Here is a 26200-nt window from a genome sequence, read left to right on the forward strand (position 1 = left end):
CTGTTGTTATTAGCATTTAGTCATATCATTTATAGTGGCACATATTTACAAAACATGTTAAGACTGGCAATCCAGGGGCGGTTGAGGTGGCTCTAGAGGTGTCTGCCTTGCAAGCGCTAGCCAAGGAAGGACCGAGGTTCAGTCCCCCGGCGTCCCATATGATCCCCCCAAGCCAGGGGCAATTTCTGAGCGCTTAGCCAGGAGTAACCCCTGAGCATCAAACGGGTGTTGCCGAAAAACAAAACAAAACAAAAAAAAGACTGGTAATCCAGTCTTATTTGGGATTTTCTCTTAAGTTGTGAATAGGGGAACTAGTTATGAGTTAGAGCATTTCAGAATGAGAGACCGATGACACTAATATCAAATGTATTAACAACAAATTTGAATGTGACTTATTTCAGTAACCTTGAGCCTAAAGGTTCACATTTTTTCAAAAGCACCCTTGTTTCTTGAAAGTAGTATCAATGATTCTTGACATGTAGACATGATATATTGAGTCCAACAAATATAGTGGAAATGGGGAGATCAATTTTTGTGGTAGACCAGAACACAGCCAGATTTCAGAGTCAAAAATCAAACTGCTGGGGTTTAAAAAAACTGCAATACAAAAGAGTGATAGTCACAGGTAACATAATTCTCTCTTCAATAAAAGAGCTTCTTAGAACATTCAGCATCCTGTCACTCTCCTTTTTGGCTTTCATTTACACAAATACCTTCCTTTTAACAAAGCAAAAAAAAAAAAAAAAATCAGTTCACCAAAATTCTAAAAGTCACAGTTTGTATAGCACTGAGCGATCATAGCTTTGGCATCTGACGTTACAAAGTCATTTTCATTGCAAATTATGTTCTTCATTCTGGGTCCAGACGAGGTAAGACAGGAAGAATAAGATTCCCAAAAGCAGAGTCTTGAGTTATGAAGTATCCAGACGAGTGTGCATGAGCATGCTGGGAATTAGTTAAAAAAAAAAAAAAAAAAAAAACAGTCAAAATATTTCTGCCAAGGATTAAAGTTACTTACCCTTTGAGTGCTTGAGACCAAATTTATTTCAAAAAGCAGCTCCTATGTTGCTGATTTTGTCTAATGCCTGGGAGACATACAATAATAAAGGATTGATATTAACCAGTTACTCATTTATGGCCCCACTCTCCTCTGATTCTTCAGCCAATAAGTAAGCCCATGGCACATGAATCACTTTATTCCTGGGAATGAGGGAAACCAGCAAAAGGCCCACAGTCCTTTGCTTTTAACCAGTGAAGAAGAGTATGATGGGAAGTGGATGCAAGGAAAGGCAGGGAAGTTAGCTAGACTGGTGATGAAGAGCCCAAGATAGTGTAGAGATTGTATAACATAAAATATAAAAGCACAGGGGCCGGAGAGATAGCATGGAGGTAAGGCGTTTGCCTTTCATGCAGGAGGTCATCGGTTCGAATCCCGGCGCCCCATATGGTCCCCTGTGCCTGCCAGGAGCAATTTCTGAGCCTGGAGCCAGGAATAACCCCTGAGCACAGCCAGGTGTGACCCAAAAACCAAAAAAAAAAAAAAAAAAAAAAAAAATATAAAAGCACAGGTAACTCCTTGTCACTGAAAGAAGACTGGTTTAGGTTCTCACAGTGAGATGGTTTGGTCTAATCTCAAAATCCTCATCTCACATTTAAAAGACTAAGTAGGGGTTGGAGCAGTGGCACCTGCCCACACTAGCTTAGGACGAACTGCAGTTCGATCCCTCGGCGTCCCATATGGTCCCCCAAGTCAAGAGCCATTTCTGAGTGCATAGCTAGGAGTAACCCCGGAGCGTCACTGGGTATGGCCCAAAACCACACAATAAATAAATAAATAAATAAATAAATAAATAAATAAATAGCCTAAGTGAAGGTCTTGAGGTCTGAAAGATAGTACAGTGGGTAGGGCATTTGCCTTGCAGTTGCTGACCTGGATTGGATGCCGGTATCCCATATGGTGCCTCAGAGCATCAGGAGTGATTCCTGAGTACAGAGCTAGGAGTAAACTCTGAATTTTTTTTTTTTTTTTGGTTTTTGAGTCACACCCAGCATTGCTCACGGGTTACAACTGACTCTCTGCTCAGTAATTGCTCCTGGCAGGCTCGGGAACCGTATGGGATGCCAGGGATCGAACCTGGGTCCGTCCCAGATTGGCTGGTACAAGGCAAACGCCCTACCGCTGTGTTATCTCTTTCTTCCACACCAATTTTTTGGGGGGTGTTACACCCGGCAGCGCTCAGGAGTTACCCCTGGCTCTACACTCAGAAATAGCTCCTAGTTAGGCCGGAGAGATAGCATGAAGGTAAGGTGTTTGCCTTGCGTGCAGAAGGTCAGTGGTTCAAATCCTGGCATACCATATGGTCCTGAGCCTGCCAGGAGCGATTTCTGAGCATAGAACCAGGAGTAAGCCCTGAGCGCTGCCAGGTGTGACCCAAAAACCAAAAAAAGAAAAAGAAAAAGAAAAAGAAATAGCTCCTTGCAGGTTCGGGGGATCAAATGGGATGCTGGGATTCGATTCACTGTCCTTCTGCAAGCACACAATTTTTTTTGAAAGGCACAAGTAAAGATTTGGTTTGGAGTTCCTAGGAATCTTCAATTATTCAATACCAATGTAATACTAAACCTCATTAGCATGTGGAAGAACAATAGTTTTTAAACGTGATCACAGATTCCCATGATCAGGAAGTTTTGGATACAGGCATGCTAACCATTAAAAAAAAAGGTTCTAGGGTCTAGGGGCCAGAGTGATAGCACAATGGTGAAGTGTTTACCTTGTATACAGCCAACACAGGAAGGACCCCAGTTCGAATCCCGGCATCCCATATGGTCCCTCAAGCCTGCCAGGAGAGATTTATAAGCACAGAGCCAGGAGTAACCACTGAGCACCACTGGGTATGACGCAAAAATTAAAAAAAAAGAGGTTCTAAATAGTAAACAACAGGGTTAGGGGGCAAGAGAGATGGTTTAAAAGGCAGAGCACAGGGCCAGAGAGATAGCAGAGCAGTAAGGCACATGCCTTACAAGTGGATGACCCAGGGTGGACCTGGGTTCAATTCCCAGCACTCAATATGGTCCCCCGAGCCTGCCAGGAGTGATTTCTGAGTGCAGAGCCAGAAGTAACCCCTGAGTGCCTCTGGGTTTGACCCCCCCCCATGAAAAAAAAGGCAAAGCACATGCTTCACATGTTGGAGCCCCAGGTTGGAACCCTAGCACCTCATGGTTCCTAGGCACATCCAGGAGCGCTAAGCTAGGAGTAGCCTGTGAGGAACCAGAGTGTGTTCCTACAACTAAACTGAAAAGGCGAGAGAGCATGCCCTGTATGCCTGAGTCCTGGTCTCAGAGTGCAAAGCCCCAGCACCTCCAGAGTAGGCCTGAGCATGGCCAGACGTGGTACACCCATGTCAAAAAAACAAACTGAGGCCAGAGAGATAGCATGGAGGTAGGACATTTGCCTTGCATACAGGACAGTGGTTCGAATCCTGGCATCTCATATGGTCCCCCGAGCCTGCCAGGAGTGATTTCTGAGCATAGAGCCAGGAGTAACCTGAGTGCTGCCGGGTATGACCCAAAAACCAAAAACAAAACAAAACAAAAAAACAAACAAACGCGTAGGGCTAGAGGATAGCACGGTGAGGAGGGCATTTGCCTTGCACACAGATGATCCAGGTTTGATCCCAGTCATCCCATCTGGTCACCTGAGTCTGCCAGGAGTAACTCCTTAGTGCAGATCCAGGAGTAACTCCTGAGCGCTGATGAGTATGACCCAAAAAGCAAAACAAACAAACTAAACCAAACCAATAAGACTATGAGAGGATACACTAGCACGACAAATTAAAAACAAATAGGGGGCCAGAGTGATAGCGCAGTGGTAGGGCATTTGCCTTGCACATGGCTAACCCAGGACAGACCTGAGTTTGATCCCCAGCATCCTATATGGTCCCCTGAGCCTGCCAGGAGTGATTTCTGAACACATAGCCAAAGTAACCAATGAGCATCACTGGATCTGGCCCAAAATCAAAACAAAACCAAAAAAAAAAAAAACAAGAAAAAAAAATATATATGTGTGTGTGTGTATTATATATATAATTACATGTTCTATTAAGTAGGCAGTTCAACCCCTTTTCCCCTTGAATTCAGAAAAAGATTTAGAAGGAAAGAAAAGAAGGTAGAAAAGCTCCAAGGTTGGATCAGAGCTGTAGTACAGCAGGTGAAATGCTTGCCTTAAACGTTGCCAACTTGGGTTCAATCCCTGGCAGTCCACATATTGCCCCTGGGCACTGCCAGGAGAAATTCCAGAGTGCAGAGCCAGGAGTTAAAGCCAGTAAAATAAGTTAACCACTGAGCATTGCAGGTGTGGCCCCAAACAAAAACCAAAAAAAGCTCTCTTTTCTCTAGAAGTTTCTCTAGGAAGATTCCCAGCAGTTCAGCTTTCAAAACTATTCAGTCCATCTGAACATACTAAATTGGGGGGGGGGGGGGGGAAGGGGGGATGCTCAAACCTGGCAGTGCTCAGAGGCAACTCTCATTTCTTTTTTTTTTTTTTTTTTTTTTGGTTTTTGGGCCACACCCGGCAATGCTCAGGGGTTACTCCTGGCTGTCTGCTCAGAAATAGCTCCTGGCAGGCACAGGGGACCATATGGGACACCGGGATTCGAACCAACCACCTTTGGTCCTGGATCGGCTGCTTGCAAGGCAAACGCCGCTGTGCTATCTCTCCAGGCCCGGCAACTCTCATTTCTAATGGGGGACTATGTGGCACCAGGGATCTAAGCCAGATCGCACATGCAAAGCCTTCTTTCGCCCCTGAGCTATGTGTCTGGCCCACCAGTGCCCTAAATTCTTTCATGCATAAGCAATCCCTTGCCAGGTACAGCACAGAATCAATCATGATCGCATCAGCCCCATAATGGAGAGTTTTATTACTGCTGTCTTGGTCCTTCCAATTCTTTGGGCATGGGGCCATAGTGGTGTGGTAAGGTGTTTGCCTTGGACGCAGCTGACCCAGGACAAAACATGGTTTGATCCCCCGACGTCCCATATGGTTCCCCAAACCAGGAGCAATTTCTGAGCACATAGCCAGGAGTCACCCCTGAGAGTCACAGGATGTGACCCAAAAACAAAACAATTCTCTGGGCATGACTGATCATTAGCAAGCTACGGCAATTGTGTATGGACATTTTTATTGATATCGCTGCACTACAATGCAAAACAGGTACAGTGCAGGTTTCCAAGACGCAGGCAGTCCCTGACGAGAAAGCCTGCCATTCTCTGTGCTCCTCACCTGTAGCGCGGCCTTCTGTTGGGCTGCAATGTGCTGCTGCTCTGCATGGTCCCGGAAGTCCTTATTCAGTGCCGGTCTTGAGAGAGCAATGCTACAAAGAGAATCACAGTTACTTGGCTGCCCTTCACTTCTCAATCAACAGCCGTCATTATATAGTCTTTATAGGGAATAAAAAAATAAGACCTTCCAGGATGTCTTTTTCTCCCTGTCTCCCACTGTCTACATTAATGATATGAAGAAAGTCTCTATTATTTATTGAAACTTCAAATGCTCGCCTTCTGATGGATAATTTATGGTTTGCTGTTTTTTTTGTTTTTTTTTTTGTTTTTTTTTTTTGTGGTTTTTGGGTCACACCCGGCATTGCTCAGGGGTTACTCCTGGCTCCATGCTCAGAAATTGCTCCTGGCAGACACAGGGGACAACATGGGACGCCGGGATTCGAACAGATGACCTCCTGCATGAAAGGCAAACGCCCTACCTCCATGCTATCTCTCCGGCCCCTGGTTTGCTGCTTTTAGGCACTGAAAGTACTCCAGGTTCTACACAAAGTTACTAGTGTGATGCAACAGCAGTAGGGCGTTTGCCTTGCACACGGCCGGTCGAGGACAGACCTAGTTTCGATTCCTGGTATCCCATATGATCTCCCAAGCCTGCCAGGAGCAATTTCTGAGCACAGAGCCAGGAGTAACCCCTGGGTGCCACTGGTGTGGCCCCAAAACTAAAAATAATAATAAGTGTGATGAAAATGGAAGTGTCTCATGTTTCATGCAGAAAGTTGAGCATGGGAGCTAGAGTGATAGCAACCCATTGGTAGAGAACCTGCCTTGCATGCAGCTGACCCAGATTTAATCCCCAGCATCTCATACTGAACCCACCAGGAGTGAATTCTGAGCGCAGACCCAGGAGTAACCCCTGAGCACCACTGGGTGTTTTGTGGCTGTCCCACAAAACAAATTAAGAAAGTAAAGCATGCAAAGAAAAGCAGAAGAACTTAGCATCTTTGAAGAAATCAAACATGTTTGAAGAAATCAAGGAGAATTTGAAATAGGATCAGGAAAGGGTAATATAGATTAACAAAAACAAAGCAGGTAAAGAACACAAGGGCCAGGATATGAAGATGTAAAGTTAAGAAATGTAGCTATCGGAGTTGGAGAGACAGTGCAATTGGCAGGGTGCTTGCCTTGAACACAGCAGACCCGGGTTCAACCTCTATGTTCCCCCAAGCACTGCCACAAGTGATCTCTGAGAGCAGAGCCAAGAGTAAGCACTGTGGGGAGGGGGCCCCAAACAACAAACAAAATGCAGACATCAGTGTGATGCTAAGAGAAAACGTTCCATCATAAAAAGTGTATTATAGTTCAGTGCCCATGATTCAGCTGTTCACTAATTGAAGAAAATAAGAGAATAGCATTCCAACAAAGAGAATTTTTTTTTTTGGTGGTTTTATGGGTCACACCCGGCAGTGCTCAGGGGATACTTCTGGGTCTACACTTAGAAATTGCTCCTGGCAGGCTTGGGGGACCATATGGGATGCCAGGATTCGAACCACCGTCCTTCTGCATGCAAGGCAAATGCCTTACCTCCATGCTATCTCTCCAGCCCCCAAGGAGGAGAATTTTTAAATGAAAAAAGCACCAGAGATGGAAGACTGAAAGACAGGAACAAAGAGAGGGACAGGGAAAAGGAAAGTGGGGGGAGGGAGAGACAGACTGAGAGAAGGCAACTGTTTGCAATCCAGGAAGAGAACCCTCATTAGAACCTGACCATGCTGTACCCTGATATTTTCCTGTGGCAGGCGGGGTTGGGAGTCTGAGTCACAGTCAGTAGTGCTCAGGGGCTACTCCTGATGATGTTCAGAGACCAGACATGCAAAGCAGGCACCTTAACCCCTGTGCTCTCTCTGACCTGGTACCAGTCTTGGATTTAAGGAGCTTCGGAACCATGAGAAAATTGATTTATTTCCTAAAGCTGAACAACAAGAAATAAAAGTGAGTGGCTAGGAGCAGGGTCAGCATGAACAGCGATCAAAGTATAAACATAAGAGAAAGGGAAGTGCCTGGAGTAAGGGAAACAAAAGGAAAAACTAAATATTTAAATTCCATTGTGATGGTTCTGGTTACTAGAAGATCGACATAATTCATGATAACAAGAAACTTGAATTTATCAAGTAGAGCTAGGAAGGGAGACTACTGGGTTTGGAACAGAGTAATTCTAAAATGTCAGTGGAACACAGAAGCAAAGATGTTCCAGAGAACATCTGGACAGATGGGCAGGCACAGATGCAAATGTGTAATGTGTAAGAATGTCCCCTAAAGGACAAGCTGAAAAAATGGATGCATCTGTCCCGGGAAAAGATGCAAACTAGGGGATCTGGGATATATTTCAAGAGCTGAAGTACAGGATTTCTTTGCTAGAACCACTCATTCAATCCTCACTATTATAAGATCCTCCAAGTGGTACCAGGAACAATCCCTGAAGAATAGCATGTGACCCGCACACCTGCAAAGTATTTGTTAAGTAGCTTTAATTTTTTAAACACTTTTTTAAAATTTAGTTACTGGGCCAGAGTGATAACACAGCAGTAGGGCATTTGCCTTGCATGCAGCCAACCAGGGAAACCCGGGACAGGCCAGGGTTCAATCCCTGGCATCCCATATGGTCTCCTGAGCCTGCCAGGATTGATTTCTGAGTACAGAGCCAGGAGTAACCCCTGAGCACCACTGGGTGTGGCCCCCAAAATTTTAGTTACCATAAGATTACAGTTATTCATGACTGGGTTTCAAGCATACAATATTTCAACATCCATCCCTTCACCAGTGTCCACTTCCTTCCACCCAAAGACAGCCGTGGGATATAATGAAAATGAAGCCTCACCGAGAATACTTTACGCAGCCAGACTCTCATTCAGATCTGAAGGAAAGATATACAACTTCATGGATAAATGACAGCTCAGAAACTTCATAGACTCAAAACTATCTTCACAAGAAGAACTAAAGGGGCTACTTTAGGACAAAACAAATCCCACAACCAGGTCAAATTCCTGCAAGAGTATGGGACAAATTCCAAGACAAAAGTCTCTCTCAAAGTCACATGCACCACTGAAAAGACAGAGTGGCAGGATAGGTTAGGAGCCTGACTGGAAAAGGGTGTGTATTAGGAGAGGGCAGAGTGGAGTCATGAACTGATGGAGGAGATAGTAAATAGAATTAATTCAAGGGTTCAACCACATGAATTTAATCTACTTTGTAAAATGCCTAAAAAGTGGACATAGGCAATCATTTCTTTTTTTTTTGGTTTTTGGGCCACACCCGGTGACGTTCAGGGGTTACTCCTGGCTATGCGCTCAGAAGTCGCTCCTGGCTTGGGGGACCATATGGGACGCCGGGGGATCGAACCGGGGTCCGTCCGAGGCTAGCGCAGTCAAGGCAGGTACCTTACCTTTAGCACCACCGCCCGGCCCCAGGCAATCATTTCTATAGTGAATAAAAGCTAAATAAATCCCTTAAAAAAAAAAAAAAGGCTTGGGGCTGGAATGGTGGCGCAACTGGTAAGGTGTCTGTCTTGCTCGGGCTAGCCTAGGATCGAACCACAGTTCAATCCCCCAGCATCCCAAGCCAGGAGCGATTTCTGAGCACATAGCCAGGAGTAACCCCTGAGTGTCACTGGGTGTGGCCCCAAAACCAAAAATAATAATAATTTTTTAAAAATTACAAAAAAGGCTGTAAGATCTTTTAATTAAAATTGCTAAAACTTATTTAGTTTTTCAAAGCTAACTTGAAAGCAAAAAAAGTCATTTATAGATTCCATTGTTAAAGAAACAAAACCATTAACAATTAATTTGAGTTTTAGTGTTCAAAACATTTCTTATATCACTGAATCTAATAGCCACTTTATTCTTCAATACCTAGCTCCAGGATGATTTGTTGAAGATTGGTTCTGCATTAGTAATTTTCTTTTCTCCTTGTCCAATTCTGCCAAGATTGCAACTCTATTTTTGTTTTGAAAACCTACAAAAGATGAGAGAAGGCGGGTGGGACAGAAAAAGAAAAAAGAAAATCATTCTAGATCTCTTTTATTACTAGGCCAGCTGGAAGCCCTGACACAAAATTTTATTCTCTAACACTGTAATGCATAATGGACTCCCCAGTAAGTACTACCCTGAGTTCCTGCTCCTGAACTCCCCATTTCTCACCAACTATAAAGACATAATATAGAATCTATAAAGCAGAATACGAAGCCTACTATTGATGGAGAACTTTTCAAAGCTTGATTCCTAAAGCATCTGATGCCCCAAAGTTGTAGGAACTCATCTCTAGTCTGCTCAGAGGAAAGTTTGAAACCTTTATGAATAAAAAAAAACTCTTTCATGGGAGGGAAACACACTAAACATACAGGATTGCTTTCTCTCAACTGAGTTTATTCAGAAATGATACACAATGTTTCAAGGAACAAGGAACCAGGAAATACTACAGATTGGAAAATTATTCTGAGATAGGAAGGGAGTGTAATTGAAAGGGTACAGAAAGGCGTTCCTCTACATACTTAATACTTAATATATAAGTCTCCAATCTATAAACTAGATTTTAAAATTTTGGATCAAGTGCTAGCATATAAACCCCAAGAGAATATACAAAATTCTCATTTTTCTTTTTCAATTACTGTAATTTAAGCACCATCTACAAGAATATTCACATTCATGGTTTTGCTGGAGTTACTGCATTTCATCACCACCATGCCCATGTTCCCCACCTATGTACATAGATTATTTCTCAACTCCCTCTTCCTCTCCCCTCCTCCCTATCCTCTGCTTGATCCAGTGTTCAGGGGTTATTCCTGGCTCTACTCTCTGAAATTGTTCCTGGCAGGTTCAAGGAACCATATGCCAGGGATAGAACCCAGGTATGTATAAGGCAAATGCCCTACCTTCTGTGCTCTTACTCCAGCCCCCATCTCAGTTTTGTAATACAAGAATAAGGTTTATCATGATTGGATATTGTCCATTTTTTTGTTTTCTCTATATTCCACATATGAGTGAGGTTACTCAATATTTGTCCTCCCTCTGATTTATTTCACTTATTAACATGATGCCTTCCAGGTCTATCCAAGTCGGAGCAAACTGCATGATTGCATCTTTTCTAATAGCTGCATAGTATTCTATTGTGTACCTAAATCACATTTTTTCTTTAGTTTCTTTAGTTTCTGGATCAGACTCTGTGATGCTCAGGCTTACTCCTGGCTCTACAGTCATGAATTATCCTGGGCAATGCTCTGGGTAATACATATGGGATGTCTGGGACCAAACCCTGGGTTGGCCACATGCAAAGCCAGCACCCTATCTGCTGTGTTATTTCTCTGACTACAACACAACTTCTTTATCCATCTTACTATCATATTCTGGATGTTGTACTAAGTGCTAAAATGAACACAATTGTGCATACAAATACCTTCTTGAATTAATCTTTCACGATAGATGCCAAAAAGTAAAATTTCTGGGTCAGATGGAAGCTCTATACTTACTTAGAGCTTGGTTAATTTAAACCAGAGGTAACCCAATTTTCTCCTCACAATTCCCTTAAATCTCAGTAATTTTTTCACAGTCAAGTCTTTATTAAGTGGTTAGGTTCAAAGCCATGGTGTGGCAAGGAAAGGTGTGTACCACTGGTGAGCAAAGTTTGTGCCCCCAGTAGGATTCACTCCCAGCAGTGCCTACAGATTTGTGCTGTGCTGGGGATCAAACCCAGGCCTTCCACATGCCAACTGAACACTCCAGTTCTTTGTGTTGCTGTCTCCTTAAGTCTCCCTACGTAACACCTCCCTTTTCCCACTTAGTTCAACCAGCTTTATCTCCAACATATATTTTTATCTCTAACATAACTTTCCTGAATTCAGTTCCTACTCTAAGTAGGCAAAATTATCTCTTACATCGCATTCTAGTGCTTTATTCCTTTTTTTAATATAATTTTTATTTTGATCGTAGTGGTTTACTTATTGGCTTTATTCCTAAATATAGGCAGCCAAGAGCCATTTTCACAGGAAAGGTACAGACAGATCTATTAGGCTTTTTAGTCTCTGATTATGATGCTTCCTTCTTGCATTTTAAAAAATAATCTCATAATAGGGGCCAGAGAGATAGCATGGAGGTAGGATGTTTGCCTTGCATGCAGAAGGAGGGTGGTTCGAATCCCAGCATCCTATATGTTCCCCCAAGCCTACCAGGGGTGATTTCTGAGCATAGAGCCTAGAGTAACCCCTGAGCCAAAAACCAAAAACCAAAAAAAAAAAAAATTAAAAAAATTAAAAAAAATCTCATATTAACAGTGCCTGCCCATTTTTACATTGCATTATAAAAGCTAGGAGATATTTGGGTAATAATAGCAGCTTATTTCAAATCTCAAATTTAAAGTAGTCTATCTGCTTATGGGAAGTAATTAAGAATACTTTTTGTTTGTCTGTTTGTTTATGGGTCACACCCGGCAGCACTCAGGGGTTACTCCTGGCTCTATGCTCAGAAATCGCTCCTGGCAGGCTCGGCGGACCATATGGGATGCCAGGATTGGAACCACTGACCTTCTGTACGAAAGGCAAAAGCCTTAGCTTCATGCTCTCTCTCCGGCCCCCAATTAAGAATACTTTTCGGGGCTGGAATGGTGGCCTGGGGCGTAAGGCGTCTGCTTTGTGCGCACTAGCCTAAGACAGACCAGGGTTTGATCCCCCGCTGTCCCATATGATTCCCCAAGTCAGGGGCTATTTCTGAGCATATAGCCAGGAATAACCCCTGAGCGCCACCGGGAGTGGCTCAAAAACAAACAAACAAAAAACCCCAATACTTTTCTTTTTTTGGGGGGGCCACACCCTGTGACGCTCAGGGGTTACTCCTGACTATGCGCTCAGAAGTTGCTCCTGGCTTCTTGGGGGACCATATGGGACGCCGGGGGGATCGAACCGCGGTCCGTCCTAGGCTAGCGCAGGCAAGGCAGGCACCTTACCTCCAGCGCCACCGGCCGGCCCCTCAATACTTTTCTAAGGCAAGGGATGTGGCTGACGTAGATCCAGGCAGGCAGGATCCATGCTGGTAGGTAGAAGCTTTAGTTCTATGCTAGGCCAGGGAATCATACCTGAGATAGTGTTCAGAGACTACTTCCAACTCTGTGCTGGGGGTCACACCTGGTTGTGCTTGGAGGACCAGACAGTCACAGCAAAGCAAACACCTTACCCCCTGAACTAGCCCTCTGGCATAGATTTCCACTCTACAATTTACTTAAACTTATTCTAAATAGTGTACTAATATATATATATATATATATATATATATATATATATATATATATATATACACTATTTTTCATACCATTAGACGAATTCTCTCCTACCCAAAGTGCAGCTTTGGAGTGAATGCTGCCTGGAGCTGAAGCCTGAGTGCAGGGGAGGAGAGCATCTAAAAATTATGTGTGTTTATGTTGTGAAAACTACGGTAATAATTAGCAAAGTGGTTTATCAGTCTGTTTATAAGTTGTGGATTTTTTAAATTATTCTTTTTTGGGGGGTATACCCAGTGATGCTCAGGGGTTACTCCTGGCTATGTGCTCAGAAATCACTCCTGGCTTGGGGACCATATGAGACGCCAGGGGATCAAACCCTGTTTCGTCCTAGGTTAGTGCATGCAAGGCAAACACTCACCACCACTCCAGCCCCCCCCCCCCTTTTTTTAAATTATTCTGGTCTTTGGGTCACACCCAGTATGCTCAGGACTTACTCCTGGCTCTGCATTCAAGGAATCACTCTTGGTAGGGCTCAAGGGACCCCATATGGTGCCAGAGATCAAATCCAGGTCAGCCACATACAAAGTGCTCTACCCACAGTACTACTACCTATCCACCCAAGGTGGTCCTTTTTTTGGGGGGTAGAGGGGGTTTGGATCACACTTGGCAACGCTCAGGAATTACTCCTGGCTCTACGCTCAGAAACCGCTTCTGGCAGGCTTGAGGCACCATTTGGGATGCCAGCATTCGTCCTTCTGCATGCAAGGCAAACCCCCTAACTCCATGCTATCTCTCCAGTCCCTAATATGCCTTTTTTAAATATTCTTAGAATCATGAGATGTTAAATATATTTGATATGTTCATATTTGATATGAATTTCTTAATATTTATAATTTTTCCTAATAAAATAAACTCAAAGCAATAGTTCCTAAATTTTTCTACTTTTAGAACCATACCTCTACCTCCATTCACAATCATATGGAGTTTCATTTCCACATTCATTTATAAACATTTAACTCCCACACACTGCTTTGTGATTAAAATATCATTAACTAGGGGCTGGGCGGTGGCGCTACAGGTAAGGTGCCTGCCTTGCCTGAGCTAGCCTTGGACGAACCACAGTTCGATCCCCCGGTGTCCCATATGGTCCCCCAAGCCAGGAGCAACTTCTGAGCGCATAGCCAGGAGTAACCCCTGATCGTTACTGGGTGTGGCCCAAAAACCAAAAACCAAAAAAAAAAAAAAAAAAAAAGGGGCTGGGCGGTGGCGCTGGAGGTAAGGTGCCTGCCTTGCCTGCGCTAGCCTAGGACGGACCGCGGTTCGATCCCCCGGCGTCCCATATGGTCCCCCAAGAAGCCAGGAGCAACTTCTGAGCGCATAGCCAGGAGTAACCCCTGAGCGTCACAGGGTGTGGCCCAAAAACCAAAAAAAAAAAAAAATATATCATTAACTAACTAGCATTCATTAAGTTGCACTTAAACCCTAGAACCTTATATTCGCTTTCTAGAAATAGCTCTATCACATTTAAATAAGGGTTAGCTGGAATTCTTTTTTATTTTTTTACTGGAAATAAAGCAGTATTATACTTAAGATACCTGTTAGAAATTTCACTGTGGCATTATGCTTCAAATTATTTGTTACGGGGTCAGAAATAAGACAGGGGTAATACTTGTTTTGCATTCTGAATACAGTTAGATCCCAAGCACTGCAGTGGGTTCTACTGAGCATCTCTCAGGATCACTCCTGAGCACCACTGGATGTGGCCCAACTCCCTCCCCAACAGCCCAATGGTCTACTGATTCAGCATACATTTATTTATTGTCTATCCGTCATAGACAAGTGCTAAGGCCAGCACAAAAGAAACATGATTCTAGTCCTCAGGGTCCTCAGTCTAAGGGAAGCAAAAACGAATAGGTCACATGAATAAATGCATTCTTAGTCTCTAAAAGGAGCCATGTAAAAAATCACATAAGCGGGCCCGGAGAGATAGCACAGTGGCGTTTGCCTTGCAAGCAGCCGATTCAGGACCAAAGGTGGTTGGTTCGAATCCCGGTGTCCCATATGGTCCCCCGTGCCTGCCAGGAGCTATTTCTGAGCAGACAATCAGGAGTAACCCCTAAGCACGGCTTGGTGTGGCCCAAACTGCCCCCCCCCCCCAAAATCACATAAGCAACATTCCCACATTGCCTACCATACTCCTTAATATATAAAATGTGTCCAGGGGTAAAAATTCAAACCTTATGAAAGTTACACTGCGATATCTAAATCTTAACAGAACAGGGGCCAGAACGATTATAAATCTGATACTGTGTTTGCCTTATATACTGCTTACTCAAGGTTTGATCCCTGGAACAATCACCCTGGAGCCCTTGCAGGAGTGGCCCTTGAGCACAGAGCCAGGGTTAAGACTTGAGCACTGCCAGGTATGCAAAAAAAAAAAAAAAAAAAGAAAGAAAGAAAGGAAAGAAAGAAAGGAAGGAAGGAAGGAAGGAAGGAAGGAAGGAAGGAAGGAAGGAAGGAAGAAAGGATGGGAGGAAGGAAGGGAGGAAGGAAGAAAGGAAGGAAGGAAGGAAGGAAGGAAGGAAGGAAGGAAGGAAGGAAGGAAGGAAGGAAGGAAGGAAGGAAGGAAGGAAGGAAGGAAAGAAAGAAAGAAAGAAAGAAAGAAAGAAAGAAAGAAAGAAAGAAAGAAAGAAAGAAAGAAAGAAAGAAAGAAAGAAAGAAAGAAAGAAAGAAAGAAAGAAAAGAAAAGAAAAGAAAAGAAAAGAAAAGAAAAGAAAAGAAAAGAAAAGAAAAGATTGCACATGGCCAACCCGGGACAGACCTGGGTTCGATTCCCAGCATCCCATATTGTCCCGAGCCTGCCAGGAGCGACTTCTGAGCCAGAAACCAAGAGTAACCCCTGAGCGCTGTCCGGTGTGGCCCCAAAGCAAACACAAAACTAACAACAAAACTGACTTCAAGTCAAGGAGTAAGGTTCCAAGGACTGGAGCTAGGAATAGACAACTGAACAGCAACGAGTGTGGCCCCCGAAACAATAAAACTCAAGGGGGGAAGCCCAGGGTCGGGAGTGGGGTGGTGGGAAATCATCACCTCAATAAAGACCACGAAACATACCTCAGAGAATGCAAAAGCGAAGTGGGTTTAATCCAGAGCTCTGGGGCTCAGAGGGCAGCCACATGGACTGAAAGCAGAAGCACTGGGTAATCTAGGAAGGTGTCTTTTAAGGAACCGCCCTAGTCCGGGGTTAAATACCATGTCCAATCAGAGGGCAAACTTGTCCTTTTTCAAAAGAAAAGGGGAGAACCTTGGGAGGAGCAAGCAGAAGTCCATTCCTTTGCCCAAATATGTTAAGTTCCTCTTAGGATGGGTGTTGGCTGATGGCAGAAGGCCATTGACGCCTCAAGGTGAAATATGTTCCAGATCAAGGGGATCAAGAAGGCAGAGAGGCTTAACAGGCAACAATATCTAGTCAAGGTGGGGGGTGGAGAAGGGCTTAACAGGCATCCATCACATATCTGAGTTATTATAATATCTATTTTAAATGTTCCCCTAACACTCTGGCCTGCAGTGAAGGATTTTTATGAAGGAGTGCAACCTTGGCGAAAGACCAGTTTGAAAATCTACCTGTATCTTAAAATTTTAAATATTAATTCTCTTTAACGAAATAAATATTGGGAGCAGAGTAAACATTGCACATTCCAGTGGATATCAGAAACAATGTGAGGGGTCAGAGTGATAAAACAGGTAGGTTGCTTGCCTTGCATGCACTGCTAACCCGGGTTTGATCCCTGGCATCCCATATGGTTCCCCCAGCACTGTCACGAGTAATTCTTGAGTGCAGAGGCAAAAGTAAACCTTAAAGACCACCAGGTTTAGCCAAAAAAAAAAAAAAAGTAAATAACAATTAAAACGTGAGATTACAGTGTGTCTTCTAAGACTTCTAAGTCACTAGTCCTGGGGCCGGCGAGGTGGCGCTAGAGGTAAGGTGTCTGCCTTGCAAGTGCTAGCCAAGGAAAGGACCACGGTTCGATCCCCCAGCGTCCCATATGGTTCCCCCCAAGCCAGGGGCAATTTCTGAGCGCGTAGCCAGGAGTAACCCCTGAGCATCAAACGGGTGTGGCCCGAAAAACCAAAAAAAAAAAAAAAAAGAAGTCACTAGTCCTGATTCCTGATTACTATTACAGTATTAGACTGCTGGATCAGACAGAGAAGCAGTAAACACAATGGGATTCTGTCCTCTACAAGAAATATCAATAAGGGCCGGAGAGATTATCATGGAGATAAGGCATTTGCCTTGCATGCAGAAGGTCAGCGGTTCGAATCCCGGCATCTCATGTGGTCCTCTGAGCCTGCCAGGAGTGATTTCTGAGCATAGAGCCAGAAGTAACCCCTGAACACTGCCGAGTGTGACCCAAAAACCAATATATATTATATTATATTATATTATATTATATTATATTATATTATATTATATTATATTATATTATATTATATTATATTATATTATATTACATTACATTATATTACATTATATTATATTATTATATTATATAATTAATAAATTAGAGGGCACAGGCTAAGGTTTTTTTAAGTCATGGTTCTTGCAGTTCTCATTTTAAGATAATTATGGCATTTGGAATTTCAAATGTTCATATTCAGTTCCTATACCAAAGAGTACAGAAGTAATTTAATACAGAGTAAATGCAATAGATCAGAATAATTAAATTTTTTCACTAAGAGCCTGAGTCTGTAGAACATGACACGATCTCCCCCTGCTGGTGTCTATTCGAAGTGGTTAACAGTGCCAGCTACATCACTGACAAAAGAACAAAAGCCAAAGACTAATCTAAATTTATCTCCTTTTTTGTTTGTTTTGTTTTTTGGGCCACACCTGGAGGCAATCGAGTTATTCTTGGCTCTGCACTCAAAAATCGCTCTTGGCAGGCTCGGGGAAGCATATGGGATGCCAGGTCTGTCCTGGATCAGCTTTGTGCAAGGCAAACACCCTACAGCTGTGCTATCACACTGGCCCTCCAAATTCATCTCTATTCAGATTAGTGGCTTTGACTTTGGATCCAATTAAAAGTAACACTAAAAATTTGTTATTTTATTGCAAATGCCAAAAAATAAAAATTAAATTAAAAGTAACCTGCAAATTGTAAATCTCCATCATTAGAATAGAGACAAAATCTAAAGTTTATCTTAATTTTGACAGGACTGATTTTGAACAATGCATCTTCCTAACATAGTCTTAGTTTTCATTTTGGTTCTAATTAACCTATTTTTTTTTTTTTGCTTGTTTGTTTTTGGGTTACACCCCGCAGTGCTCAAGGGTTACTCCTGGCTCTATGCTCAGAAATCGCTCCTGGCAGGCTCAGGGGACCATATGGGATGCCGGGATTTGAGCCACCGTCCTTGTGTATGCAAGGCAAATGCCCTACCTCCAAGCTCTCTCTCCGGCCCCTAATTAACCTTTTTTCATTTTTGGTTTTTGGCTCACACCCAGCGAGCTCAGAGGTTACTCCTGGCTCTACACTCAGAAATCACTCCCAGCAGGCTCGGGGGACCTTATGGGATGCCAGGATTTGAACCACCGAACTTCTGCATGCAAGGCAAACACTTTTACCTCCATGCTATTTCTCCGGCCCCATTAACCTATTTTTAATCTGAGTCCTTATAACCTAGTAATAAGAGGAGGTCAAAGACCATAGGGAAGGCTAAGGATATATTTAGTGATATAGCCCAAGTGTTGAAGACCCCGATTCAATTCCTGGCACCACCAAGACAAAACAAAACACATCAGAGATTCGAGAATGTTGGCTGTGAGCAATCCAGAAAGCCCAGAGACCACACTTGGTTATTTGAGAGAACAGAACAGCACAAGTGGCTCCTCAAACCTGTGTTCTCCCTTGAACATATCTCTCACTTGCTTCTCTTGGCTTACATTTTCCACTCTAGAGAAAGCTTGTGCTCCTTCAATAAAAACTCTTGCTTCTTGCAGAAGGACGGTGGTTCGAATTCCGGCATCCCATATGGTTCCCTGAGCCTGCCAGAAGCAATTTCTGAATGCACAGCCAGGAGTAATTCCTGAGCTCTGCCGAGTGTGGCCCAAAAACAAAACAAAACAAACAAACAAAAAAGCCCTCTTGCTTCACTTAAAAAAGAAGAGGCACCTGAGCAGTGGTGCAAATGGTAGGGCGCTTGCCTTGCACGCGCTAACCTAGGACAAACCAGAGTTCAATCGCCGGGCATCTCATATGGCCCCCCCCCCAAGCCAGGAGCAATTTCTGAGCGCATAGCCAAGAGTAACCCCTGAGTGTCACCGGTCTGTTCCCCCCCCAAAAAAAAAGAGACAGAGAAAGGGACCAAAGTGATAGCACATGCCTTGCATGTGACCAACATGGGACAAACCCTGGTTCAATCTCCAGCATCCCATATGGTCCCCCATGCCTGCCAGGAGTGACTTCTGAGCCAGAGCGAGGAGTAACCTTTGAGCAGCTCCGACGCCAAAAAGAGAGAGAGAGAGAGAGAGAGAGAGAGAGAGAGAGAGAGAGAGAGAGAGAGAGAGAGCAACGCTAGCCAGTTATAACTGGCACACTATCACCAAGGCTAGCATGAGAGTTCTATTAAACTCAAGTAACTTTGGTTTGTCCTAACTGCAATGAAATACATAACAGATTCAGTGGGATGCAAGTAGTGGAGTACTCTGGTGAGACTAATTGTCCCACAACTATAACTGCAAATGCTGAATAAAATATCGAGAATTCATTATTAGAAGGCACTGGGGAGGGGCCGGCGAGGTGGCGCTAGAGGTAAGGTGTCTGCCTTGCAAGCACTAGCCAAGGAAGGACCGTGGTTCGATCCCCCAGTTTCCCATATGGTTCCCCCAAGCCAGGGGCAATTTCTGAGCACTTAGCCAGGAATAACCCCTGAGCATCAAACGGGTGTGGCCCGAAAATCCAAAAACAAAAACAAAAACAAAAAAAAGGCAGCACTGGGGACAGCCATAGTCAGCAGGCACGGCACTTAGTAAGTTCTGGAAGCCTATGGATTTGCCTGGCACATTTCCTGATACACAAACAGCTTAGCTCATATCATCTTAATGGCCTGAAGTACATTGTTTGAAACTGGGAAAAAGTTGGAAATTAGGGTAGAGACTCTGAAGTAGAGGCAAGAGTAAAGCGTAAGGCACAGCACAGCACAGCACAGCATACACACACACACACACACATACACACACACACACACACACACACACACACAGTGTGCACATGAGCAAACACATGAGCACACACACAGACACGAGTGTCATTCAAAGCTTTTGCTTGTTGCTGGACTACTTATATGGTTTCAATAGGCTCCTCAGGGAACCCAGGAATCAGGTAAAAGGAGGAGGAAAAGACTTGAACAGAAGGGCCAGAGTGATAGCACAGCAGTAGGGCATTTGCCTTGCAAGCAACTGATCCAGGATGGACCTCGGTTCGATCCCCGGTGTCCCATATGGTCCCCCAAGCCAGGAACAATTTCTGAGAATATAGCCAGGAGTAAGCCCAGAGTGTCACCAGGTGTGGCCCCAAAACAAAATAAAACAAAACAAAAAAAGACTTGAACAGAGTTTATGGCTACTTCCAAACACTTGGAGTTTGGGATAAGTCACATTTGTCTACTAGAATAAAAAATCACATCTTGGTGAATGACAACAGAATCTAAGATCTAGAGCAGGGGTCTCAAACTCACGGCCCAAGGGCCGGAAATAGCCCTCTGTACAACATTTTGTGCCCTGCCCTAGAGGAATCTTTTTTTGTTTTGTTTTGTTTTAGTTGTTTGGGTCACAACCCCCAATGTTCAAGGCTTACTACGACTTTGCACTCAAGGATCACCCTGACTTTGCCTCCTGTGGCCCCCAGGTAAATTGATTTTGAGACCCCTGATCTAGAGGCTAGAAAAATAGAACAGTGGGGAGGGTATTTGCCTTCCATGCTGCCGACCTGAGTTCAATCCTCAGCATTCCATAGGGTCACCTAAGCACTGCCAAGAGCAACCCTTGAGCACTGCCAGGTGTGGTCTAAAAAAAGAAAAGAATCCAGGTTCTACCATGGCTTAGCTATGATACCTATTATCCAGTAAAAAAAAAATTTTGAAAGAAAAATGGGAAGATATTTAAAACACATGCACCACATCCAGTCCGCCATGTTTGCCAGGAGCGATCCTTGAGCACACAGCCAGGAGTAAGCCCTAAGGACAGCCTGGTGTGGCAAATAAGTCACTAAATAAATAATAAGCTCGAAGCTGGAGAGATAGCATGGAGGTAAGGCATTTGCCTTGCATGCAGAAGGTCGGTGGTTCAAATCCCGCATCCCATATGGTCCCCCGAGCCTGCCAGGAGCGATTTCTGAGCACTGCCAGGTGTGACACCCCCCCCCAAAAAAAAAAAAAAAAAGGAAAGAAACACAAGTTGTTGTAATGATGAGTTACTCACACTCATCACACTCATAGAATGACTAAAAGTAAAGAGTCTGTCAACACTGTATATGAACAACCAGAATTTGCAGAAACTTCAAGAGGAAACGTAAAATGGTACAAACTTTTGGGCAAAGGTTTGGCCATTTTCAAAAAGTTAATTCCGCTATTTCATTTCTATCTGCTCATCCAGAAGAATCTGAAATATATGTCTACAAAAAGTCTTAGAACAGGGTCCAGAGCAATAGCACAGCAAGTAGGCTAAGTTGCCTTGCATGTGGCCAACCTGGGTTTGATCCCCGGCATCCCATGGTACCATGAGCCTGCTAGGAGTAATTATTCCTGAGTGCAGAACCAAGAGTAAGTCCTGAGTGCCACTGGGTGTGACCCCAAAACAAGACAAAACAAAACAAACAAAAGAGTTCCTATAAATAAATCCTAGAAGTCTTTTCACAAAAGCACAAATTGAGACAAGCCCTTAGCCCTCAAGCAAGAGAATGAACAAACAAGCAATGGAAAAGTCACACAGATACTATCACCCCACAAGAAAAAAAAAATGAACCTCTGACACTTTTTTTCTTTTCTGGTTTTTTTTGGGGGGCCACACCCAGTGGCACTCAGGGGTAATCCTGGTTCTGCCAGGTGGTAGGCTTGAGGGACCATATGGGATGCCAGGAATAGAACCCTGGTCCATCATGGGTTGGCGGCATGCAAGGCAAAAAGCCTTACTGCTGTGCTATCTCTCCAGCCCCAAAACTTCTGACATTTAACACTCAGGTGTTCAATGAGGGAAAGAAGCTGAGCATATAGGAAACACACTCCTCAAACACCCTTTACAGAAACTAAAAATTATATAGAAATAGAAAATGTATAGAAATGTTTGCAGGGGTTGGAGAGATAGCATGGAGGTAGGGTGTTTGCCTTGCATGCAGAAGGATGGTGGTTTGAATCCGGCATCCCACATAGTGCCTTGAGCCTGCCAGGGGTGATTTCTGAATGGAGAGCCAGGAGTAACTCTTGAGCGCCACCGGGTGTGAACACCCCCCAAAAGAAATGTATTCAAAACTGAGGCTGGAAAAATAGCACAGAGCTAGGGTGTTTCTCTTGCACACAGCCAATCCAGAATAGACAGTGATTCAAATCCTGTCATCCCATAGGGTCCCCTATGCCTGCCAGGAAAGATTTCTCACTCACTTTTTTTTGTTTGTTTTGGTTTTGGTTTTTGGGCCACACCTGGTGATGCTCAGGGGTTACTCCTGGCTATGCACTCAGAAATTGCTCCTGGCTTGGGGAACCATATGGGACAAGAGGGAGTGGAGTGGGGTCCATCAGAGTTCTGTCCTAGGTCAGCTGATTACAAGGCAAATGCCCTACTGTTGTGCCACACTGCTCAGGAGTGATTTCTGAGTAGAGAGCCAGGAGTAACTAACCCCTGAGCACTGCCGGGTGTGACCCAAAACCAAAAAAAGAAAGAAATATATGCAAAACTAAGATGAACACTATGTATGTTAAATATTACTGTGAAAGATTTGTAATTCACTTTGACCACAATAAAAATTAAAAAAAAAACTAAGATGGAAAAAAAAATCAACAAAGAAGAGAGATCAACCTTCAGTCTTGACAGAAAAGGCAATAGAGGCGTATCAAGTTTTTAAGCAGAACACTGTGCAGTTTGGCCTTTCTATTTTATATTCTAAAAGCTTACTTTTGGGGTGGGGATTTTGGGTCACACCTGGCATCACACAGAAGTTACTTCTGGCTCGGCACTCAGATGTCATTCCTAGCAGGCACGGGGAACCATATGGGATGCTGGGATTCGAATCACTATTTGTCCTAAATCTGCTGCATGCAAGGCAAATGTCCTACTACTGTGCTATCTCTCCATCCCCCTAGGTGTTTTTGTTTTTCAACCACACCCCGTGACACCCAGGGGTTATTCCTGGCTATGCACACAGAAATTGCTCCTAGCTTGGGGGGACTATATGGACGCCATGGTCTAGAAACTCTTTTTTTTTTTTGGCTTTTGGTTTTTGGTTTTTGGGTCACACCTGGCAGCACTCAGGGGATACTCCTGGCTCCATGCTCATAAATTGCCCCTGGCAGATACAGGGGACCATATGGGATGCCGGGATTCGAACCACCATCCTTCTGCATGAAAGGCAAACACCTTATCTCCATGCTATCTCTCCGGTTAGAAACTTTTTTTTCTTTTTTTTTTTTTTTTTTTTTGGTTTTTTGGGCCACACCCATTTGATGCTCAGGGGTTACTACTGGCTAAGGCTCAGAAATTTCCCTGGCTTGGGGGGACCATATGGGACGCCGAGAGATTGAACCGTGGTCTTCCTTGGCTAGCGCTTGCAAGGCAGACACCTTACCTCTAGCACTACCTCTCCGGCCCCTAGAAACTCATTTTTTTTTTTTTTTTTGATTTTTGGGCCACACCCGGTAACACTCAGGGGTTACTCCTGGCTATGTGCTCAGAAGTTGCTCCTGGCTTGGGGGACCATATGGGACACCGGGGGATCGAACCGCGGTCCGTCCAAGGCTAGCGCAGGCAAGGCAGGCACCTTACCTTTAGCGCCACCGCCCGGCCCCTAGAAACTCATTTTTTAAGAAACTGAGGTTGTGTCTAATCAGATTTGCTTTTGAGCTCTCTCAACAAAGGTGACATGTATATTTAATTTTAGGAAAAATGAACAGAAAAGCAAGGATCCTGCATCAAGACATTTCTAATTATTTATTGGAAGAAGGGGAGTTTGGGCCACACCCGGTGGTGCTCAGGGGTTACCACTGGCTCTGCACTCAAAAATCGCTACTGGCATGCTCAGGGGACCATGTGGGATGCTGGGGTTAGAACCCGGGTCTGTCTCAGGTCAACTCCATGCAAGGCAAATGTCCTACTGCTGTGCTATCCCTCTGGCCCCCAACATTTCTTTTTTTTTGGGGGGGGGGTCACACCCGGGCACGCTCAGGGGTTACTCCTGGCTCTATGCTCAGAAATCGCTCCTGACAGGCTCGGGAGACCATATGGGATGCCGGGATTCGAACCATCAACCTTCTGCATGCAAGGCAAACGCCCTACCTTCATGCTATCTCTCCGGCTCCATGCCCCCAACATTTCTAATTCTAAAAAATGGTTCTGATTTAGTAAAACAAACAAACAAACAAAACAAAAACCAATGAACAAGAATATACATGTCGGAGGACCTAGGAATACATGAATGATCTTACCATAGACCAGGATTAGCAGCTCTTAACACTTAGAGTAACCCCTAAGTGCCACTGGGTGTGACTCCCCCAAAACAAAACAAAAATAAACCAAGAAAACCTTGGGGGAAGGTTCAGAAAGCTCTTGCTCCCGCTCATCATATATTTCCTACAACGTTGGAGCTGTCTCAAATACAGGGTTTTGCTCTGGTATTCATTTAGGATTCCTGCTAACTGTCCTATGGTAAATTTTCTCTATTAAAATATTGCCTTACCTTGACCTGAAGGGTTTGCAGCCATTCTCCTATTTTCTGTTTCCACTAGGTTCAGTAGCAGCTAGACCTGTGGGAAATGTGAACACGCATAAAACACGCCATTGAGATTCTCAGTAACAACTAGCCTGATACAATGAAACATCTGTAGCTTCCCACATTCTTCACAAACAGAGCAGGAAAGCAGAGATCCGTTCGCACAATGAACCTCTGCGAAGTCTCTGTTAGAGCTTTGTATTCTTGGGGATACTGACAGCACCTTTAATGTGACTGGTTTTTGGAAGCAAAGACATCCACCCATTGATAACTACATTACAATCCACGGTGCTAGGAAGAAAATTCACTTAGCTCTGTGCTTCTAGGATCGCTTCAAAAACACACCCGGGGGTTGGGGGGGGGGTGCGGAGCGATAGCATAGCGGTAGAGCATTTACCTTACAGGGTCAAACCGGGACGGACCCGGGGTTCTAACCCGGCATTCCATATAGTCCCCCAAGCCTGCCAGGCGCGATTTCTAAGCAAGCACCGCCGGGTGTGGCCCAAAAACCAACCAACCAACCAAACGAAAAACACACAGAAACTAAGATAGAGACCAAAAGGGAAAGTGCATCCTCTCTTGCCCCATCCACTGCGTCAAATATCTGAAATACTTTCACCAAGTCACCATTCATCGTGGGAGATGGTACCCAAGCTCTCAAAGCTAAGAAGCGCCCCTTGGATTATTAAATTAGAGCAAACTTCGGGCTTTTGCACAAGCACTAAGAAAGCCTTGGGGGCCTGGAGCTGGAGAGAGATAAGCACAGCGGTAAGGCTTTTATTTGCCCTGTATGCAGCTAATTCAGGACAGACGGTGCTTCGAATCCCGGCATCCCATGTGGTCCCTGAGCCTGCCAGGGGAGATTTCTGAGCACAGTGCCAGGAGTAACCCTTGCGTGCCGCTGGGTATGATTCCCCCTAAACCCCCCCCCCCAAATCAGGAGCCAGAGAGTTGGCATGGAGGTAGGGGGTTTGTCTTTCATGCAGAAGGACGGTGGTTCGAATCCCGGCATCACATATGATCCCCGCGCCAGGGGCGATTTCTGAGCGTAGAGCCAGGAGGAACCCCTGAGTGCCTCTGGGTGTGACCCCCCAAAATAAAACAAGCAAGCCTCGGGGGAAGGTTCAGCAAGCTCTTGCTCCCGCCCAAAGGCGTCCACGGGCATCCGAAGCACAAAAGGCGGCCCAGGAAGGCCCGGGGAGCCAAGCACGTCGGGGTGGCGCTGGGAGCAAAACACGGGTGGGCCGGGGTCTCGGGCGGCGGCTGGAACCCCAGGAGGGAGCAGGTAGGCGGGCGGGCAGCGAGGGGCGCAGGCCCCAAGAGACGAGCCTGGCAGCCCCGGCCGGTCTGAAGCATCCCTGAAGCGGCCCTGCACGCGGGCTCGGGAAGCCCAGAGACACGCAGTGACGCGGGAGGCCGCCGATCCCCCGAGCCTCCGGGGTCCTACTTACCACGGGGGACGGACCACCCCGCCGTCGGGCCGCGCGCTCTCGCCACAAGGGCGCGACCCGACCACTTAGAGACCGGCCCGCCACTACTAGGCTTGGGCACTCCGCTCGGCGCCTCCGCAACCTTCCCGCCCCCACCGCGCTTCCGCCTCCCGCTTGACGGACAGCCAGAGGGCGGCAGAAGTCCCGCCTTCCCGCCGATTTCCCCTCGCTGATTGGTGCTTCGACTGCTGACCT

General features: G+C 44.9%; 1 protein-coding gene across 1 annotated transcript; it reads right to left on the reverse strand.

Annotated features, from left to right (window-relative positions):
- Positions 1 to 234: 234 nt before the first annotated feature.
- Positions 235 to 26097, reverse strand: INIP (INTS3 and NABP interacting protein). The gene is made up of 5 exons (XM_049785085.1): positions 25967 to 26097; positions 24483 to 24549; positions 9186 to 9288; positions 5282 to 5372; positions 235 to 945 (listed from the first exon to the last, which is right to left on the reverse strand). Exons 2-5 carry the CDS (start codon positions 24505 to 24507, stop codon positions 850 to 852), a joined length of 315 nt encoding a protein of 104 aa, XP_049641042.1. The 5' UTR covers positions 24508 to 24549; positions 25967 to 26097; the 3' UTR covers positions 235 to 849.
- Positions 26098 to 26200: the final 103 nt, after the last annotated feature.

The sequence above is a fragment of the Suncus etruscus genome, chromosome 1 (assembly GCF_024139225.1).
Source record: "Suncus etruscus isolate mSunEtr1 chromosome 1, mSunEtr1.pri.cur, whole genome shotgun sequence".
Taxonomy (NCBI): Eukaryota; Metazoa; Chordata; class Mammalia; order Eulipotyphla; family Soricidae; genus Suncus; species Suncus etruscus.

Bases quoted from the DNA above. Each gene is read 5' to 3' on its own strand.
- INIP (XM_049785085.1), bottom strand. From the start codon at position 24,507: ATGGCTGCAAACCCTTCAGGTCAAG. The intron at 9,289-24,482 runs GTAAGGCAATAT...CATCTTTTGTAG, and splicing joins TGCAAACCCTTCAGGTCAAG to GTTTTCAAAACAAAAATAGA. The intron at 5,373-9,185 runs GTATTGAAGAAT...TTCTCTTTGTAG, and splicing joins ACAAATCATCCTGGAGCTAG to CATTGCTCTCTCAAGACCGG.